This window comes from Sylvia atricapilla, chromosome 4 (genome assembly GCF_009819655.1).
Source record: "Sylvia atricapilla isolate bSylAtr1 chromosome 4, bSylAtr1.pri, whole genome shotgun sequence".
Classification (NCBI taxonomy): Eukaryota; Metazoa; Chordata; class Aves; order Passeriformes; family Sylviidae; genus Sylvia; species Sylvia atricapilla.
Genome location: NC_089143.1, coordinates 56,791,253 through 56,812,250, shown reverse-complemented (window position 1 = coordinate 56,812,250; position 20,998 = coordinate 56,791,253). Strand labels below are relative to the sequence as shown.

The window sequence follows — 20,998 nt, the reverse complement described above, 5'->3', positions numbered from 1 at the left end:
TTTGAAGAACAGGAGTCAGTGAAAGAACTACTGTAAAGAACATTAATGAGTGGGTAAAATAATTGATATTACAAACATGGGATCTGCCCAAATAAGGTTTTAGGTAATAGGGTTGTATCACTATCTCCAATGTTTGGACCAGTGCTGAGCAGCCCTGTGATGAAGTTGTCGTAGATCTCACACAACACTGAAGTCACCAGCCATCGAAGTGTGTACAGCAGGGTTCCCAAACTGCAGTTGGAGGCTGTTTTCTGGAACCTATTACCTCTTTAGTGTTTTCAGCTGAGAGCTGCTTATCAGGTTATATAGTTGTGCATATAAAAAATGTTAACATTACCCACAGTCCAGAGCTTTAGCACCCTCTGGCCTAGTGCTGGCCTCTGTGAGCCATGAGTCATGCTCTGCAGCAGTGTACTAGTGCCAGTCCCAATCCCCCAGCTCCTGATCACCTCTGTTTGTGCTGCTCTCCCTGGGCCCAGCGATGCCAAGTGCTGAGCCCCTGAATTCCATGGAGGCTCAGGGCCTTGGCACTTGGCAGTTTCACATCCTGCCTTTCCCCGTGGAGTGCAGACATGTGTCACATTAAAGAGGGAGAGCAAATGAGTCTGGAACCATCTCAGTGCCCCGCTAAGGCTCCCTTTTGAGCAATTTCCCTTGCTGAGCTTGCCTAGTGGGGCGAATTACCTGTTCTAAATGCTGCAATGCAGCAGGACAAGCTGCATTTTTAATGTGCTCAAGGTGAGCCATCAATCCAGCCTGCCCTGACTGCTACATTTTTAAACTGGCTTTAATCGCGTCTCTTTTAGCTGACCCCTTTTTGAAATACAGCACAAGGGCCAATTCCAGCTCCTGCTGAGGATGATGAGCACGGTTAGCATGCCTGTTGCCTCAGCAGGAGCCAGGTTGGGCCCTAATTCAGTGGAAGGGAGCACCAGCCCAAGTTTTTGGTTCATCCTGTGGGTCACCATCTCTTGGTCAGGATGGAAGGGATCAGCAAACATTGGGAGAAGCAGCACCCTGAAGGGACCCGGGTGCTGTGGCTCTGTGTGTGTCACCATGAGCACAGACCTGCGTGACAGAGCTGTGACAGGGTGAGGAGCAGCCACCCTGCTGTGCAGGGGACAGCACAGCGCCTGTGCCTTGGTGAGGGCGGTCAGGGCTCACCTCTCAACACAGAGGTGGGAAAAGGGGAACTGAGAAACACACATCGACCACACAGCAGCCAATGCTAACTGGTGTGCTTCAGGGAGATACAGGCCTTGATGACAAATGGTGGTGAAGACGAGTCTCTGTTGTCTTTGTAAAGCTTCCTCCAAATACTCCATACTGGGATCAAGTACTAGAGAATAGATTTTATTAGATTTGGGTTGATTGGGTTTTTTTTTCCTTTCTTACTATGGTGCTGATGTATATGTAATGTTAAAAAAAAGTCATTTGTAAATATGTTTTTACAATTCTACAGATATCACTGGGTCTACTATCTGTAAAATATATACATATAAATATATATATATAAATATATATATATACTGTTTGTTTAAAATAGAGTATTTTTATTTCATTCCTTGACTCATCCTTACTGCAGTGGTATTGCACTTCAGATGACATCTAATTACTAATTTGTACTGTATCCCTGACAGCAACTTGCTCCATTTTATTCAGATTTTTCTAGTTTTCTGGTTTTACTTTGTACATTAAGCATTGCTTATTTCCTTTTAAGACCTGTACAGAGTCTGAAAACGTAGAAAAATACCTGATGTTAACACACTGCTTTTAAAGAAAAAGAAACAAAACAAGAACAAACAAACAAACAAACAAAAGAAACCCAAATAAAAGATGGTTATATGAGTCATATACTTGGTGTATATGGATCATGTGTTGCCCCACTCTTGCGCCTCAATGAGCAATCTTCCCTGGAGGGGAGGGGAGCTGCGTGCAGGCAGGTCTGAATCAGCCCTGCATTTTCTGTATGGCTGCATCACAGCACCTGGTGGAGTTACAGGTGTTCGATGGCAGCAGTAACAGGCTGGGTGTGGCCTGTCCCAGGAGGCCCCTCTTGCTCCAGCAGCCAGTGAATCCCTGCATCCCAGGCAGCCCCAGCTGTCTGTGCAGCAGAGCCCAGACTGCTGTGATGAACTGCTGCATGGGATGTGCTTCACCACCTTCTGCCATGGTGCCCCTTTCTCCAGCAAGGTAGGCTACCAAAGCTTCCTGTGCTCAGGCAGGTGCTGCAGGGAAGCTGGTCCTTACCTGGGTCTGTTAGAGGTGGCCAACTTTTTGTGTTTATTCTGTGCTGGGAGCGAAAATAGGGGGTGGGGAGGTGCTTTCAGGGGAGGAGGCACAGTGGAGATGAGGTAGGGAGGAAGAAGGGAAATGTGTAGCTGGATGTGGAAGCCAGAAAAAATGGGAAAACTGGAGAAGGATAAAGACATGCTTAGGTCCCATATTACCTACTGCTACAACAGGGCAAGAATTGTGTTGTTATAAGCCTTTAAGAATGTGCACATAGATCTGTTGGACATGTATGGCCTGTCCATTCATGGGGAAGGGAGGGACGAGACAAAGAGGAAAGAAGAAAAGAAGGGGAGACAAGAAGAAGAAGAGAAGAGGAGAGAAGAAGGGAAGAGAGCAAAGCATTACAACAGGTGAGCTTGGAATCATTTCAGAGGTAAATAAAGACCTATTTGAATTAGTAGGTGACCTTTGGACCTCCTCTAGTCTGTATTTCAAGTGTGTTACACAGTTTGGAGCTTTGTCTTGGTTTTGGTTCTGGCAGCAGTGTTTTCTGTGTCTAGGTTTGAAAGACAGTTGTCAGCCAAGGAAGGCAGGAACCTCCCTTGGAATGGAAAATATGACCCCTTCCCTCCAAATTATTGTCACTGTGCAATTGCAGGGCTTTCAGGCAGAGCTGTGACAGAAGGCCTGGCAGCTCCTCACCGGAACAGATCCCTGTGTAACAAACAGCAGCAGGTTCCCAGGTGCCGCCTTCTCTCGCCGCCAGCCCCTTTCCCCTCGCTGCAGTGCCGGCCACAGCCGGCAGGGGGCGCTGTTGGCTCCGGGCGGGGCGGGGGCCATGAGTCCTCCGCGCCGCCAGGGGGCGCTGTGGCCGAGCGCCGCCCCTCCCCACACGGTCATGGCGGCTGAGCCGCGGGACGGGGACGGGAGAGAAAGGGCTTTCCTTTGGGAGCCCGCGGCGAGGAGCCGGGCTCGGGGCCCCTCTGGGCTGTGCCGGGGCTCCAGCGGGACCCTGGGAGCAGCAGGCGGGAACAGCAGAGGCGGGCACGCTCAGGGTGACGAGCACAGTGTAGAGAAAACTCGGAAGCCGTGGCAGGAGCCGCGGGGGTGGAGCGGCCCCGGGGCTAAAGTCGGGTTAAAGTGCGGCCAAAAGGCCGCAGCAGGAACACCAAAGAGCAGGGATAGCAAACAGCAGGAACACCAAAGAGCAGGGATGGCAAAGAGCAAAGAGCAGGAACACCAAAGAGCAGGAACACCAAAGAGCAGGAACACCAAAGAGCGGGGACACTAAAGAGCAGGAACACCAAAGAGCAGGTCCAGCAAAGACCAGGAACACCAAAGAGCAGGAACACCAAAGAGCGGTGCCAGCAAAGAGCAGGGACACCAAAGAGCAGGGACACCAAAGAACACCAAAGAGCAGGACCAGCAAAGGGCAGCGCTGGGCAGCGGCGGCCGGGCTCCCACAGGCAGCAGGAGCTGCTCTCCCCAAGGGCTCAGGGCCTGGCTCTGGGTTTCCCTGAGGCTCCCGGGCAGATGGGGACGGCCCTTCCCAGGGAGATCAGGGCTGGAAAGGTTCCGTGGCCGCTCTGAGGAGCCGAGGCCCAGCCCACGGGAACGAGGAGCGGGGAAGGACAGCACTGGGAATTCCCCCTGCGGCAGCAGCAGCCTGGCACCAAACCCACGACTTCTCCTATCCCATCCCGAGAACAGGCCGAGCCCAGCCCCTGAGCCCCAGCCAAAATCCCCAGGGATCTCTGCACTTCCCAAGGGAGATCCCCAGTTTAGAGATGGTAGCAAACTGCACCCTTCCCCTTCCTCCTCCTACCAGCCGCATCTTCTGTCTATTAAGTATTGTCATTATCATCTCAAGCAACAAATGGGAGAAAATTCCTAAAGAAAGAAAGAAAAAAAAATAAAATCCTGCCCTCCAACCCTGTGACTGGCAGAAGGCATCACTGGTAGGTTGGTAGATGGATTTTTCATATTTCAGCCCATGGAAGGAGAATTAGTGGAAGAATTTCTGATGATTTCTGTGGTTGTTAAATCTGGCCCTGATGGACTTTCTCCCTGAAGGCAGGTGACAGAGAGCCACCCTTTCTGCAGCTGTGTCAGCTCCAGCCTGCTCACCATCATGACCTGTCCTTTTCCCCTCAGCGAATATTGTTACACTCAGGTCTTGCGTCTTTGTACCTGTTTCATCTTATGGTTTTCAATGCCATTTCAGCCTTTGCTACCTGCAGGCACTATGTTGTGTCTTCTTATCATGAGCTAACTTAATTAAACCACAGGATGACTTTGGTTGGAAGGAACCTTAAAGATTCTCATTCCAGCCCCACTGCCATGTGTCCATACGTGTCCACCTTTTTAATACAAAATATGAAAGGTTAATATTTAAATATGAAAGGTTAGGGTGAATCTGATGCATCTCTCAATTATCTTGTGGTCTGGTTGTTGACCTCAGTACACTATAGAGAGACAATAAGCATGTTCATGATATAGATTTGACTGAACATATAAATGTGCAGCGTTTTTGGGCAAATCATGTCTTCAGAGGCATGACAAGGTAAGTTTCTTCCTGTTGGGTCTCTCATGAGTATATTCAGCATTGCCTAAATTATTTGGATTATCAGGAGCTGCCAAAACAGGCATGGCCTTGCATCTCTGTTCTTCTACATAGTTTAAGTTGGTCATTGGTGTACTTTGAGCTCACAGTGATAAGCCATGACTTTTCCCTTCTTCTGGCAGAAAACTGTTTTTAAAGTCAGTTTACTTTTCACTGTGACTTTATGATTCCCAGAGCTGTGGTCAGTCTCTGGGAATCCAGGGATGTTTGTCTAATCTTTCTCACACCCCAGCCATCTGTGCCTTGGTGGGAGACTATGCAGTGCATCCAATTGTAACATGAGCATCTGTGTCTTCCTTTTGTCTGGGCTGGCTCTCCCCTTCACAGGTGTCCTGTTTTGGGCACAAGTTGTCCTCAGGAGCCTTCCTGTGAGGACTGGGATATGCCCACAGGAGGGCCCCACTTCTACAGGAACAATATTTGAGCACGTGTTGAACTGTCAGCACATTCCAAAATGCAAAATCCAAAAGTCCTTTGTAGAAACTTAGGGCCAAGTGAAGCTTTAAACATTTCTCTGAAGTGAGCAGTGTTTCCATATATGCTTTTACAGCAGTGGGATTGGATATGCTTGGAGCTTGCAGCAGCATATTGCATGGCAGTGTTTTTACATTTACACAGAAGGTATGGCTGGGGGAAATGTAGAGCAGTGCAGGAAGACACAGAAGCATTGGCAAAACTGAAGGACCATGGGTAAGAGGGGCTGAGGCTTGCCAGTTGCAACTAAATTACTTAATGAATTAATGGGTTTAGTTTTTTGTGATCAGTTTGGGAGGTTGCAGTATTATACAGGGAAAGAGAACATTCAATTGCAAATGTAGATGTGACATGACATTCTGTCTTACTAACTTTTCCAAGAGTGTAGGGGAAGGAGCAAGTGTAAACAGCTCAGGAAAAACATCCATTTTGCATTGCAGTGGGCTGTTAGGAAAGAGCTCTGATGTTTTATTCACATGTAACTTATAATCTTTTTGGGGTTCAGGCAAAACATCCATGTTATTTATTTTAAAAAGAAAATAAAATCTTTCAGAGCAATTTTTGGACTTTCTCCATTATGCTGAAGGCCAGGTATTCATGCAGAAAGCTGCTGACAATCCCAGCTGCAGCAGCTGCACCCAGGGTCATCAAGCAAATCAGAATTCTCACACCCAAATAAAACCCTATTCGCCTCGAAGTGGAATGCAGAGAGCTATGCGCTGTCCATGTTATGTTATGGTGAAACTGCTGGTCCAAAACAGCTCCAGGAGCTCCAGGCCATGGAATGGGAAAGGACTGTGGCTGTGACACTGCCTTGGGGTGTTTTAGTAATAAACCACTCCCATGCGTGACTTTTGCAAGAGACAGGAGGTTCCTAATACACTCTCTAAGGGAAACCTTTCCCCCAGTGCTTCTGAATTTTCACGTGGAAGTTCAGAACTGGCTCCAGGACGAGGCTGCCTCATCCTGTGACATGAAAACCTGTAGGTAAAGCCACAGACAATCTGGAGCACCTAGATGGAACTCCAGGTGTAGGAGAGTGGGAAAGATGCCTTAAGGAACTGAGGGAGAGATGTGCATATATCCCTTACGTGCACATCTGTTGGGCAGGTGCCTCTGCTGAGCTGGGCAATCTGCTACCGGTGATCACTGTGACTTGGAGATGGATTTTTGGACCAGAAAGGAGGAGCCTGAAAATCTCACCTAAGATTTAGGTGCCTAAAGACTTGATGTAAGTAGCCTTTCTAGGCAGGCCATGTCTTGCTGAAAATGGTGAATTATTTTCTCAGTTTCAAGGGAGCGTGAAAATAGTCTTTAGTTTAGCCCTTGTTTGAGGGTGCATACTAGGTTTGTCTTTATAACTAGCAGGCCTTGGAGCAAAACCATTCCCTAGGGCTGCCAGGCTGGCTTTCAACATCCTCTGTTTGATTTAAAATCCGTTTCACCAAAGTGTGATGCTCTGTCTAATAGTGAAGCCAGCTGCTCTTCCACAGTTTCCTTGAGAGGATCAATCTACTGGTTTAAGAGTACTGAGGTAAAACATGGCAAAGATTTCTTGAACAAAGGACTTTTTCATTTGTTGATTAGAGAGAAGTCCATTATGCTCTGCTTGGTTTTTTTTTATTTACATGTTTCTGCTCCCCAAGCTTCTTTAGCAGCTGCAAGTTTTCTAGCTGGTGTTCATCGCACTATTTGAATTACTGCATCTCTTACTGGGAGATATAAAACTATCTCCACATATTTGCTCTGGGAAAAAGGCTTCTCCCTTCTCCCCAGCAGCAGCTCTTCCAAGGAGTGTAAAGGATTGGTGGAGCTGCAGGGAAGGAGAATGAGAACATCAGCACATAAGCCAGGGAAAAGAGCCCTGTAGGATAGTCTTCCTGCTGCTGCAGGATCATTCAGTACAAAACAATCTGACAGTTCTGTAGCGTCTTCTAGAAGACGTTGCACGTCTTTTAATTTTATGACAAGCATATATTGTGCTATTTTCTTCTTGTGACTGATGATGTATGGTGGAAGAGAGCCTTGGATCAGGACACAGAAGCCAGTGCAGGGCCTTCAGTGAACTGAAACAATCGATGTCTTTCAGTGTTTTCAGTGGAGGGTATACTGCCAATGTTTGTCAAAGCAGGATTCGTATCAGGAGGTGCTGTGCACTCAGCATTCATTACTGTGTGCTTATCTGGAGCCCTGTTCTCTTACCTGCTTGATGAAGGTTCATCAGCCTGCAAAGCCACATCTGCTTGCTTCCTTTAGGGCAACTTGTGTGGCTGGAGAAAAGGTCTTAATGTGACAGACAGGGGAAATGCAGATAGACAGGCAGGCATGGTGCAAGTCTTGCATGAGCAGCTTCCCATCCTACAGCAGTCCTGAGATGCAAAACTGTGCTTCTCTTTCCAGATTTCCTGAGTATTGTAAATTATGCCCATATCGGCGATTGATGGAGAGGCGGGAAGACTGATTCATGATCAGAATTCCATTTTACTCAGGTTTTCCAAGTCTTATATACCATTTCAGTAAGGTTAATAATTTCTACTACAATAATTAGGTTAGAAGATCATACAAGCAACTTATGCATTTTACAACATCTTCCTCGTAGGGGGTTGATTGAATCTTTTCCCTTAAGCAGGTTTTAATCCCATCTTCTCATAAGCTCCAAGTTCTGTTTGTCCTTGTCACGGCTTCCTAGTCACCAGACTAGTTATGCTCATTAAGTCTGTCTTACTCTCAGACTTGTGTATTCCCACATGCCCAGTACAAAGCACATGCCCACAAGGTGAGCACCAAAACTCTTCTTCTCTCCTGGCACATGCACATCCCACCCTGAAACACCCAGCCTTCTTCCCCGAGGGTTTCCGGACCCATGGCCGACACTTTACACGTGTTGCATTCAATTACAATCCCCTTTCACTACCTGTCCTGGGCTCTCAGCCCAGCCTGGAGCTGTTAACCTGCATCCAGTTGGTCACTTCTTACCTTCCTTTCACAGACTGGACATAACCATGGAACTACCTGTAGCAGGCAAACACCTGCAACATTCCCAGGAAGGAAGCTAGTTCTAAGGAAGAAACGATTCATGTGGTGGGGAAAACAGTCAGAAAACTAAAAAATGAGACTTGCAGACAGTTATGGTGGTTATTTAACCAACTAACCACCAATAACAGTGGTTAGTTAACCACTCTAGTGATGTTTTCTAGTTACATTGCTTTGGGAATTTTTACAGCTACCCGTAACTTGGGAAGTTACCTTGGGAAAGAATAATTCAAAAGAGATAAATGTGTTCTTACGCAGTCACCGCAGGAGTCTCTTCATATGGGTTTACAGATAGGGGCGGATATAGGACTGCCCAAAAATACCCAAAAGCATTCCTTCAAGAGGACATCTCAGGAACTGACAGGAATGGTAATCCCCCCAGATCAGTGATTATCCCAGCAACAGGATAGTGGGTTGGAGCACTGTGGCTTGACCTGGCTCTGTCATTTTGTATTATTATGGCAGTTTGTGCTAAGGGGGAGTGTTTGTTTTGGGAAGAGAATCCTATTTATGTTGTTAATAACCTGCTTTGCATTTATATAGCAGCTTTTATCCAAGGACATGGAAGGAAGCTGTAGTGAAGTTAGCTCTCTGACCTCCCTGAGGGAAGAGTATAAAGTCACCCCCACTTGACAGATAGCAGGCTATGGAGGTCAGTTGTATTACCCAGGACTAAGCAGGGCTTGTTAATTTTGTGGTTTTAAACTCTGTGTGTGTATTACAGAGGACAGCTTTCACCGTGTGCTGGATTAACTCCTGTAAACATACCCGTGGGACATAGCTGAGGGAAGGTTATCATAATCTTTCACTTCTTACGTGAGATGGAAAACCTACATGTGACAGCACCTGTGTTGCTGGCTAGCAACTGTGATCTTCCCTGATTCAGGTGTCTGTCTGTGAGCACGTGTATTATTTCATATCCCATTTGTTGACTTAAATGGTGCTTCTTTGGATTTACAGTGGATTTACAGTGGAGATGGGAGTGTAAGAGAGCCCCAAAGGAAAAATTAGTGGTTTGAAGCAGAGAGAAAATGGAGAAGTCGTTTAGGAAGGAGAGGAGTGATGGACATGAGCTAGTTATCCTTTCCCCAGCTCACAGACTTCATGCTTCTAAAACATCAGCTGGGAAAGGGTTAATAAAGGAGAATGCAAAGGTTAGGCTGTCACAGTTCCAGCTCTGTGAGAGCTCCTTGGTTTGCAGAGATGGGAAAGCTGGTGGGGCTCTATGAAATGCCATGGGATTTCAGTGTCACTGGGCATTCTTCTAGGAAGGATGTGTTAATGAAAAGAAGGGGAAAAAATGTCTACACTCAATCCTTTCCTGATAATACCAGCATTTTTAAAAAGTTATGTAAAACTGTTCAGTCCAAGGTAAAAGCAGAAACTATTTACCTTGATTGAAAAACCATCTTGCAGTCCAGAGGCCAGTCAGGAATATTGGGTAAAACTCCACACAGTTTTGTCTGCAGAATACATTTGAAAGAACATTAGTCTAGAAAGGAAAAGAATTATGGGTGGGATTTTCAAGGAGAGTCAGCTTTGGCCTTGTTTTGTTGCCACTAAAGTTAATGCTCTCATATCCAGTGGGAGTACAGTCAGGCTAGCATTAGGTAGTCTTAAAATTTCTCCTTTTTGAAATCTCTGATACAAGCTGTTTAAAATGTTTTCCTGGCATTTAAAGTTAGGAAAGGATCTGGGTCCCAACTACATGGAAATTCATAAGACAAATAATCCTCAATCAAGTGCCTGTGCAGCTGAGACAGGCAGGAATTCCAGTTCATTGATGTGATGTTAATCACTTATCTCCACACTTGTTGGTATGCAAGTTTTGTGGGTCAGCATCACTGGGACTGCCAGAGGAATTTGGATTACCCTGCTGAGGCCAGCTGCCTTTATGAAGGCACAGACAGCACATCATGGATTTTCTGATGGCAAGGACCATAACACCTTTGTTTGTGGACATCAGTTTTCCCACCAACATATTGTTCATGTAGCTTTTCTCAGTGGTTCTGAATTAATTTCTTTCTGAGGAATTAGGCAATCTTCTGTGTCTAACGAATCATGTTATCTAACAAGTTGTCTAATGGCTATTATGCATTTCTTGCACAACTTCATCTTTAACTGACCCGATTCTTTGAATAACTCCTGGTTCTGAGACATTTAATCTTGTACCTCTGATGGCTGCTAAGTGCAGCCCGACTTCCATCTCTGCTCAGGGGAGGTGGTACTGCCCATTAGCACCTTTCTAAGTCAGGACTGGAGGCTCAGAAGAATAAACAGAAGAGCAAACAGAGCACTGAGTGCTCTGCGTGTTGCATTTAGCTCCCAGGAAAAGGTCACAGGTTGGGCTGCTCCCTTTACATGAACCGGTTATAACACCTGCTTGCAGGTTCTGCTTCCACAGCATTCATCTGAACCCCATCGGCTGATCCGTGCTGGGTTACTGTGCTGGAAAGCTGTGATAGTTAAATCCTGTCAGCTGGGCAGATTCTTGAACAAGTTTCTCTTTGGGCTTGATGTCAGATTGCCAGTGTAAATGCAGCTCCAGGTTAGATCATCTTTTCTGTGATTTTAACCAAGATCAACTAATTATCCATCATACGGCACAGGTATTTTTCACCTCCCTTCACAGTATCAGTATCTGTAGAACTCCTTGAGTTTTCAAGATATTTTACTGAATGATGTCTGGGTTTTTGGTCGGTTGTTTTTAATCCTTCACACTTTTAGGTTAAAAATCAAGGCAGGCAAGCTGAACTTTCTCAGAAGTTAATGAAAAGCATTGCCACCAGATAGAAACATTAAGATCCCAGGGTATATTGGAGCTGATCTGGACAGAAAAAGAGGATGTAAATTTTCAGTGCTTTTTATTTGCCTTCTGTTGTGTTTTGGTTGGGTGTTTTTAACTTGAAGGGTCAGATTCTCAAACTTCTTCTTTCTGCTGGGTACAAATGTTGTACAAATGGTACAAATGTAGCTGAGGCTTTGAGAACAAATAAAGAAATAATCAAACCACATCGATGGGTTGCTAGATAAGTTGGCAGTGCTATACATACTCGGAAGAAAGGCAGAGAAATTATTTTTAACTTGTTCTAAATCTCATGCTAGTACAGCACAATGCCTAAAGAATATGTCCTGTTCCCTGATGTAAACACAACTATACGAATCAACGTGTGCCAAAGAAAATAATGACAAGGATAAAAATTATACTGCAGTTTTTGATTGATGCCTGGCAAAAAGAGCTGCTCAGAAAGCTGTCCCCTTCTAATCACAGAATAGAATCATTAAGGTAGGAAAAGACCTCCAAATCCTTGAGTATAACCCTTAACCCCTGGTCAGCACTAAGCCATGTCCCCAAGAGCCACAGCCATGTGTCTTTTGAACACTTCCAGGGATGGTGAGCCCAACACTTCAGTGGGCAGCCTGTTCCTTGATTCTCAGAGGCATATTGGCAGGGCATAAAATAAATCCAGTGACCTCTTAAAGAAATGTAATTATGAGAACATAACACGTAATATCTGATAATTTTGTTGCCTAATGTAAAGATTTGCTTTCTTTTTTTCATTTAACATACTGAGTATCTATCTTTGTTACTAGAAACGTGTTTTTTGTTTGTTTTTTTTTTTTTGTTTTTTTTTCACGGCACTTTTAGTCCAGTACTGGTGCATTGTATTTGATTTCACAGGTTTACTCTCATTTTTGAGATTTCCAGTTGTGTAGGTGCTTAAAATAAGATTCATATCAAGATACAACATGGCTTTGCGGTAACTTTACAGCTAGTTAAAAGCTCTGATAATAGTATTGTTCCAAGAAGTCAACAAACAAAAGAGAATTAAGAACAAATTAGTTTCTCCGACAGGGAAAAGTAATCTGTCCCACTGAGCCAACTCCCTCTTGGACTGCAGAGAGAGTAAACGATTTCTCATCTGGTGAGAAAAATTTTAGGACTTCTCAGAAATTAAAGTTGCAGAGCAATCAATTTATCATAAAATAATCTCTCCAGACCCCAGCCATGCAGCCCACAGCTCTTTCTGACATCGCTGGAAGGCAGAAAGAAGATGGACAGCTGCCAGCCACGAGCAAAAATTCAATCCCCAGCCATGTTCCCAGCAGTTTCTGTATGCCAGTGGGATGTGTGTACTGGAGAGAACGCTTCAGTGAGCAATAAGGTAAAACAAGAGGTGGGAGACTCACAAACAAAGGCCTGCCCCGGAAATAAAACAGAGTGGCTTTTTAAAACAAGAGCGCAAAATTACAGCCAGGTTTTGTTCTCGAAAAAGCTCAGCCCTGCCTACTTCTTGCCTGTTTGAAAGCAGGGAAAGAACAAAACCAGCCTTTCTTGCCTCTGTGGATTCAGCTGTTCCTTTATCTTTAGATTTCAGTTGCAGCCTCTTGGCGAGCAAAGCCTTTTTGTTCTGTTTTTGTAAAGGGTCTGTGTGTCACCAGCAGTGCCCCTGAGGAGCAGCTGGTGAGCAGGGCTTTGTGCTGTCCCTGCTCTTCATTTGGGGCTTTGCTGAGCCCGCATGACGGAGCCTCGGACGGGTGGCACCAAGGCACAGGCAGCCAGCCTGCAGAAAGGAGCTGCTCGGGCTGCTTCAAAGGGCAAAACAACCAACACAGAGAGAAAGGAACACCTCCCCTCATCCTACTGCCTGGAACACACTTCCCATAGCTTACGGCTAGTCTTAAAACTGGGTTCTCTCGGGGCATTTTGTTCATCACCTAACTAACAGAAAGCTTAATGTTATTAGCCTTTACGATCCCATGAGACCACTGAACAAAAGCAGTGTAACTTTTGTTTTGACTTCCTACAAATGATGTTAAAGTGAGGTATTTCATTGCTTTTCAACAAACTTACTAAATTTAAAGGATAACGTAAAAAAGACTTTAAAGATGTTATTTTACCTTGCCAAATTTTACTTTCTTGGGTGTCAATATTGTTCTTTCTAAAGATTGGAAGAGTAGATATACTGTACTAACAGTAGTTCAATGTTTGTGCTTAGTAACTCTTTAATTGCTGATTTAAGCCCTTTAATTGCAGTTCTTGGTGTAGTATGGGTTGACTTTCTGACTACACAATCTCTGTGGTTTTTAGGAGCTGGCACAAAAGTGTTCAAAGTATTGTCACCTTGCTGATAGATCAATGTGAAGGGAAACTCTGACAGAGCTGGTCATTTGAAAAGTTAAAACCACAAGGGCTAAACATTTTAAGACCAGATGATACTAAAGTTGTATTTTTTTTTCTGAAGATGCAAATTTATTCAGAAGATGTGAATTTCAAAATGGTGATAGACATGCAAAATCTAGCAAAGATGAACATAAAAGGAGGCAGGAGCAGAGGCTCTGAACAGTGAAATATCATGCAATTCAAAGATGCTGGTCATGCCTTACCAGACATAAGTCTCTCCTGTTTGGAAAGAGTGGTATTTTATTGCCTCTTGGTGACCATCCCAAAGAGGCTGGCTCTTCTCTCAGGAGAAGCTGCTGTTGACCAGAACTGCTGTCATGAGAAGGCAGATGGTTGGGGTAGTGAGACCAAAAACAATTTGAGCACAAAACCAGACTGATTAAACAAGCACTTTTAATGGAATTATTCTGCCAGAGCTGCTCAGTTTTAGACTCTGGAAGAACCGAAAGGAGCTTTGCACAAGGCAATGCTCAGCCTGTGCTGGGGTACAACTTCTTGAAGATCAGGCACAAGTAACAGTGCAGCATCTTTTGTTCTTGAACACCTCCTAGAGGACAGGCTCTGAAGCTCAGAGAGGCTCCTCTGGGGGTGGAAGGAAGAACATACCTGAACTCTCATGTATTTCACTGGGAATGTTTATAGGGTCAGTCAATGCCATTACAATGTATGAGGCTGGCTTGTGTGTCCAGATCAGCTTCGCTACAGCAGAAACAGCAGTGGGCTCTGCAGCTTATTCATTTACTCTGCTTTTCAGCAGTATATTACAAAGAACATGTGTGGCACTGGATCATACTTAACTTTATCAGAACTATGAGACAAGTGAAAGAGGAAGAAAATATGCTTATTCCTTCAATTGTTCCCTCTTTCTGCCTCCTAAATACCAGTTGTAACCCATGTCTGGTGTCTTTTCATATGTGCTTTGTGTGGTGTTTCAGAGGAAGGACGAATGGTCCGTTTTATCCAGTTCAGTTTGAGGTCTGGCTGTCCAGAGTCCCTGCTTTGTGGCTGTGCTACCACAACTGACCCTCATTTGCCATCCCCATCCTCTGGGGTGAGCTCACGCATGATGGCAGCAGCAGAGCAGATTCAGAAGGGTTAAACAGAGTAGTAGACAGAGGTTTGGATTCTTCCCTGAACTGTACCTTCTGCAGCCCTGTGTCACCTCCATCAATATTGGATATAAGTCAGGAAAGAATTGGTTCATGATGTTCTCATCTGGATGTACAAAAGATCGATGTGCTTTAAGCACATAAATTCCTGCATGCCCACAGGCCTCTTGGATTTTCTTTTAGCCTTTGGGGATCATTATATTTTTTTTACTTTGGTCATTGCAAGAACATATCTGGGATGCAATTCTGGACTGTAATAGAGAATAATGTATTTTAACAGATGTGTATAAAACATAAACTGTGGCAATCTTGCAAGATATCCCACTGTAATCACAACAGGCTTTCAAAGTAGCAGCAAAAATAGTTTTGGTTATTATAAGAAGTACCTTATGTAATTACAGTGTGGGGTTGTGTTATGCTAAAACAGTGGTATTCTGCTAAAAGAAAAGGTTGGGTTTTTAAAAAAATCTCCACCTGTTCTTAGCTCTGAGGGCCTCAAAATTGCAAAGGCTTGGAAGAATTCCTTCAGGGAAATGGTGCACACCCAAGAACACCCACACTGCTGTACAAAAGCTGCGTGTATGTGGTGATCAGAGAACAGCTGGGGCAGAAAACTGGGTAGAGGTTGAATATTCCTCATCTCCCATGCCTCAGACCTTCTCCTCCTTCTAACTTGAGTGTTTCTGGAACAAACAATAAATCTGCAGGGAAGCGGTACAGCCTAACACAAGAAGTGAATTCTGCAAACTCTGCCTCTCCTGTTGAGCAGCAGAGGAGGAGGAAATGCAGTAAACAAAGCTGCTCTTTCCTTTGACTTTCCTTGCGAGGGATTTAATGTGTGCTGCAAAACCTAGGATCCTGGAGGCAGCGTGTGATAGGCCTTGCAGTTTGAGGAGAGAGGCAAAGTCATGTTTCTTTAGACAATGTCTGGGATGATGCCTGATGACTCTCCCAGATTCTGCACCCATGCTGATTGGCTTGGCTTACACTCCTCACCTCGCAGGTTAAAGCTGCTGAGGACCAACGTGATCACCTTGCCTGTATAACACAAGCTGGCAGTGTTTCAGCAATGAGAAAGAATTCATCAGTAAGTGATGGCAGCTGGGCAGCAGTGGTGCTGGGATATTTCCCGCCTCCCTCAATCCCACCGGCTCTGCATGTAGTGTCTCCCATTTGCAGCAGAGAGTCTTGGGAGAAACAAATGCTGCTCTGCCAGTTGTGTATCCTGCACGACTTATGTCTAGATCAAAAGGAGGTTTGAAGATTCTCCTGTTGGTATTGACCAAGTGGAAGCAGATCCCCAGGCCAATGTAACTGCTCTGATATCTGAAATGCGGGGGATTACTGAAGGTTCAGCAAGAGATTTGAAGATGTGTTGGCTACACATCTCTTGTCTCTCTTCACAACACCTAGTAGATTTGTGATAACATAGTACTTGCTGGGTTTTGCCTTCCTAACATTGGACAAATGGCTGTTTTAATTGGTGAACTGCTTCTGCTCAAGGCAGGCTTTTCATCCAAACAAAAGTTTAATTTCACCTTTGTGGAAATCAGCCATGCTTAGCAAGAACATGCTCGTGTTCAGCCTTATCTGATGCCTTAGGCAATGAGGCAGATCTCAGCATTTGCTCAGGAATCTGGTGAGCCAGGGCCTGCAGATGGGTCCACTCTTGAGCTGCCTGCTGTTAGAGACAGTCACAGCTGTGTGCCATGATTTACGGCTGGCATCTTCAGCTTTTTGAGACACTACTGGTAAATGTTGGGCAGAGTGATGCTTGCTTAACCCCAGCTACCAGGGGAATTTGGCAGCTCCAGTCATTGTCACAACTGAAAAACTGATGCTTTGTCCAAGTGCCTGCTGCAGTGACATATTCAGCTGCTCCCTGATTTCTGTCAGGTGTGTGGCCTGATTCCCTGGGATTCATTTTGACAGTCTGGTGTGACTTGGCTGTGCTGACAGAGGAGGTTAATGGTAGAGACCAGGGCTGCTGCCCTTGAGCTTTGAATTCCAAAGTGCAACCACCTCAGATCAGGCAGGCTGCAGAGCATGCAAGGCCTAGATGTCAGCTCCCCTGAGAAAAATAACCAAAGTAGCTGATGTTGTCAGTGGCATATTTACATGGACATGTTTTAAAGAGGAAAAAAAACCTCTCCAGGGTGCTTCTACCACGCTCCTCTGTCCCTCTCTCCAGCCAAGAACTCTCTCCCCACTCACGTTTAACCCTTCCACACTGGAGCAGGGTTTGATCCAAGCCTTGTTGAAGGAGCCACATTCCCAGGGTGGCCACTCCGTCCTGTACTGGCTTCTGTCTATCCTGTCTACCCTCGGCTCTTTTCTTCACCCCTCCTTGGCACAATTGCCATTTCTTCCCTTGGTCTCTGCAGCCTCTCCTTGGCAGCTGGAGGCTCTGTCCTCTTCCCCTTTCCTGCTCCCTCACTCCACAACATGTCCACTGTCCCCTGATGGATGCCAGCTCAGCTTTCAGAGCAGTTGTAGGGGAAAGCTTTGTCTGCTCCTGAGCAAGGGAGGGGGTGCCCTGGACGGGGTCTCATGTTGCTTGGCAACCTATTTCTCTCTCCTCCAGCAGTGATTTTCGCTCACAGTGCCTGCTGATGCAGGCACAACAAATGACAGCAATATTACTGAAGCAGTTGCTCCTGTCGCTGTTTACTTGTTATTTATGGTTATTGTCGTGAAAGGATTTGTAAACATTTCTTCACTTCCTTCCTCGGTCAAAACAGATATCATTTCATACTTGGGTAGCGGGCCTGCATAACTAATGGATGGTCACTTCATGTCAGTGTATGTGACATACAGTTTGGTTGGTGGTATTTTAAAGTGGTTCCTGGTTCTGAGTGCTTCTGTTTTTCAGCCCCAAATTGAAGGGGCTTATACAAGGTTTTATATTCAGAAGTGAAAAAATCCAATGTAAGAGAGACTGGCTTAACTGCCTCAAATTGTGGTTCTTGTGTTTAGGTGCACATATACCTAAAATAGTCTGCTCTGAATTACTTTTCTGTCACCTTCAGGAGGACCTTAGGTCTGACAGTGAGATTTCAAAACAAAAATGCTTCCATGAGTAGAGATAAAGCAGCCAGGGGTTTTTCCTGTTTGCCATTTCCTCCTCCACACTAACCACTTCCAGCTTAGTCTTTCTGGTTTGCATTTGTGGATGCACTAAGGAAGACACACAGCTTCACTCATCCCTTTTCTCCAAACGAGCAGAGCAAGAAAGCCAGACATGTGCTCTCTGATCTTACAATGAAAAATGCTGCTGAGGCCTTTCTTTACTTAACAAACCATAGTCACTCAGGACAGGTCTGGAGAGCTTCATGGGTGCTGCTGGCTAATTACATGCTGCCAGATCTTCCACTGGGCCTTGATTCAGCTCTAGATAGGATTTATTCCGTCTGTTAGCACCAAGTTTGTGATCTGATAGGTAAGGGAAAACTTAGTTTTCTATTGTAGGGGCGCTTTGCAGCGCCAGACTCATATGCACATCTGCCATTGCCCTCTGCTGGGGTATGCCAGAACTACGGGTGTGTGCCTTTTGCCGCGGGAACTCTTGGAATTTCCTGAGGAGAAGCCTCTCCTTTATTCTACGAAATTACTGCTTCAGGAGTTCAGGATGCCTGGCTGGCAAGTGAGATTTGTGGTTTTGTCAGCAGGTGACTGTCACACAGAGTCAGTTTGTTACTATCCTAGTTAGACAGTCTATTTACTTATTGTTTGTATATTTATGAACAGTTGGAATTGGATGCAGAGATGGCTTCTGACCACAGCTCTGCAGCATATTGACTGCACGACATCCACCCACTTACCTTCATGCTGAGTAGCGACAACTGCAAATCTCAGCCTAAAAGTGGTATGGTGGCGATCCTGAATCCATTTAAAAATCTACTCTACCCACAACCAGCCATATCAAGGACAGCTTTTTGAAGTGGCTTTTTGGAATTAGGACTTTTGAAAAGCCTTGAAATTAAATCCTTCATAGAAATGAAGGCTTAGTTCTGAGGCACTACATACCTGCAAGGAGAGGGGCATCTTGCATTTCTGTGAGATTGCACCAGTAGAGAAGGAAGAGGAGACTGAGGACCAGCTGTTTCTCAGAGAAAGAAAACAAGCTCCAAATCAGGCACACTTTGCCTAGGCTAGTTGGTTGTTTAGGAGGGACTGACTTCTCTGAAATCAAACCAGAACAGAACTGATCTGCAGTAACGACCCACTGTCAGCCAATTCTTTCCTGAATCTACAGCAACCAGAAGAAAAGTATATTCTTTATGGGGTTTTGTTTCTTTTACCCAGCACTCTTTCTAAGCACAGACTGCTCCAGAGCCAAACAGAGATCTGAGGGAGTTTCCCAGTTCTACCTACTCAGCGGTGGCTCTGGACATGCTGGATGCTGCTTGGGTTCCATAGCTTGCAAATCAGGAGTTTTATGAGACTCTGAAAAGAGATTTGGAGAGTGCTTTGAAATCCTTGAATGAGCATAGCCTGGCTGGGGGTAGCTTTCAGTCTTACTTACCTTGAAGATCCCTCTGTGTTTTCTGGTGGAAACAGAATTGCAGCAGTATCAGTTCAACACCTAACCTGGTAAGTCTCATGTTGACGCTCTCAGGAGTTAAACCAGGTAACAAAGGAGTGCCATTTCCCTGACCTCGGTCCCTGTCTGAATCAGCTGACATTGTGCCGACTGACTTGCCTTTCTCAAACCAGAGAGAGATGATGTTGCAGAGTACAGAAAACTGCTGATAAATTAGCAGATTTTGGAGTAAAAGCCATTCCAGTTACAGAAAGGCCTTATTACTCTTTGAACAAGCCAAGTATTTCTTGATATAGTTAATTTAGCCAGCTCTGAAACAGGGAATTTAGAAATAGGTGGCATTGACTTGAGATGCTTATTTTTAGGTAATGCTTTTGGTTCCCTTCCTCTGCATAAGAACTACTTCCACCTTCTTCAAAGACAGAGTTATAAGTATCTTCCACTGAGATCCAGGACCTCTGAGATGAGGGTGTAGCACTTCTCCATGCTGTACATAGCAATAATATTTCCTTCCATTCTACTCTCTCACTTCTCTGTCAGAAAAAAAGCCCCTCATCTCATAAAATCCATTAGTTATTTTCCTGAGGAGTAAGAGGATGCTTGTGGAAAACTGCACGTTATGTGTTGTATCAATATGAAATACAATATGTCCCATTTCTGCCTATGCCTAACCAGTCTTACACATTTCACAGTCCTGCATCTCAGTGGCCTGCTTCTTCTTTGTGCCATCAGTAACGTGTAAAATGCTCCTGTCCTTGCTCTTCTTTGCTTAGTGGTGGCTTTCACATTGGAGTCCTTGCCCACGACACTTCAGACATGACTACACTTTATTTGTCAATGTGTGTTATAGAAAGGACCAAGCAAGAAGGAATCAAAAGTCTGTCAATGGCAAATTTACTTGATGCTCTCAAAATACGTGACAGACCCCGTAAAGATTTGTAACCCACTGTTCCCCTAGAGCAGGACCAAGGCTCACCTTGGTCGATTTTCTCTGATAGGTACTGTTCCTTTAGGAAGCCTTGCTCAGGTGATCTAAAAGAAAAATTACTGGAGAAAATAAATAGAGCGATAAATAAATAAATGGGTGGGGGAATGGGTACCTGACAAAATCCGGAGTCACAGGTAGGGAAGTAGCATTTCCTATTAACTATCTTAACTTGCAAGTGCATCAACATGTAAATTGTGCTCAGTTGCCCTGGTGGATAGAGGTATGGGTGCATTACAGTCCATGGGCATGATTGAATAAGCAGTGTTGTAAAACACTCATAACCTGAAATAAGCAGTGTGACCGTGGGCAGAGAATATCAGAATGTACTCCAAGTTGTACAGTTTCAGCACTATTCATGAGTTAGGCATGTTTTCAAAAGGAAACAAAAGCATTTTAGATCATTTTGGGAATGTGTCCATTTTTGATTTCTTACGGTCATTATTGTGATGTTACTTCTTAGTTAAAATTTAATTTTTTGGCATTTGCTAGTGTTGGGGGTTAGGTTTTTTCAAGGAATTTTCTTGCCGTTTGTCGTCATGGAAACGGCAAATGGATGTCGATTAAGAGACAATACCTTGGCGTACCCTTGCAGTTGTCCTGGGGGAGGGGAAGCCGTGTGGTTTGGGCAGTCTGGGGCTGGTTCACTCTTTGCCCGGCGTGGAGAGGCGATGGCTGCGGTGCTGCGCTTCTCCTGCCCAGGGTTCAGCGCTGCTGTGGAGTTTCCCTCGACCGCGTATCGGTGAGGCCGCTGCTTACTGCTGGCACTCCCTCCGCAACACCCGCCCTTGCCGGGAGAGATCCCCACCAT

The 20,998-nt window shown here is 45.1% G+C and overlaps 1 protein-coding gene across 1 annotated transcript; it reads right to left on the bottom strand.

Annotated features, from left to right (window-relative positions):
• Window positions 1–5,881: 5,881 nt before the first annotated feature.
• Window positions 5,882–20,998, bottom strand: MGST2 (microsomal glutathione S-transferase 2). The gene is given in 4 exon segments (XM_066318460.1): window positions 5,882–6,023; window positions 8,309–8,390; window positions 9,758–9,857; window positions 20,765–20,998. Coding segments are annotated over 4 exon segments (558 nt in total).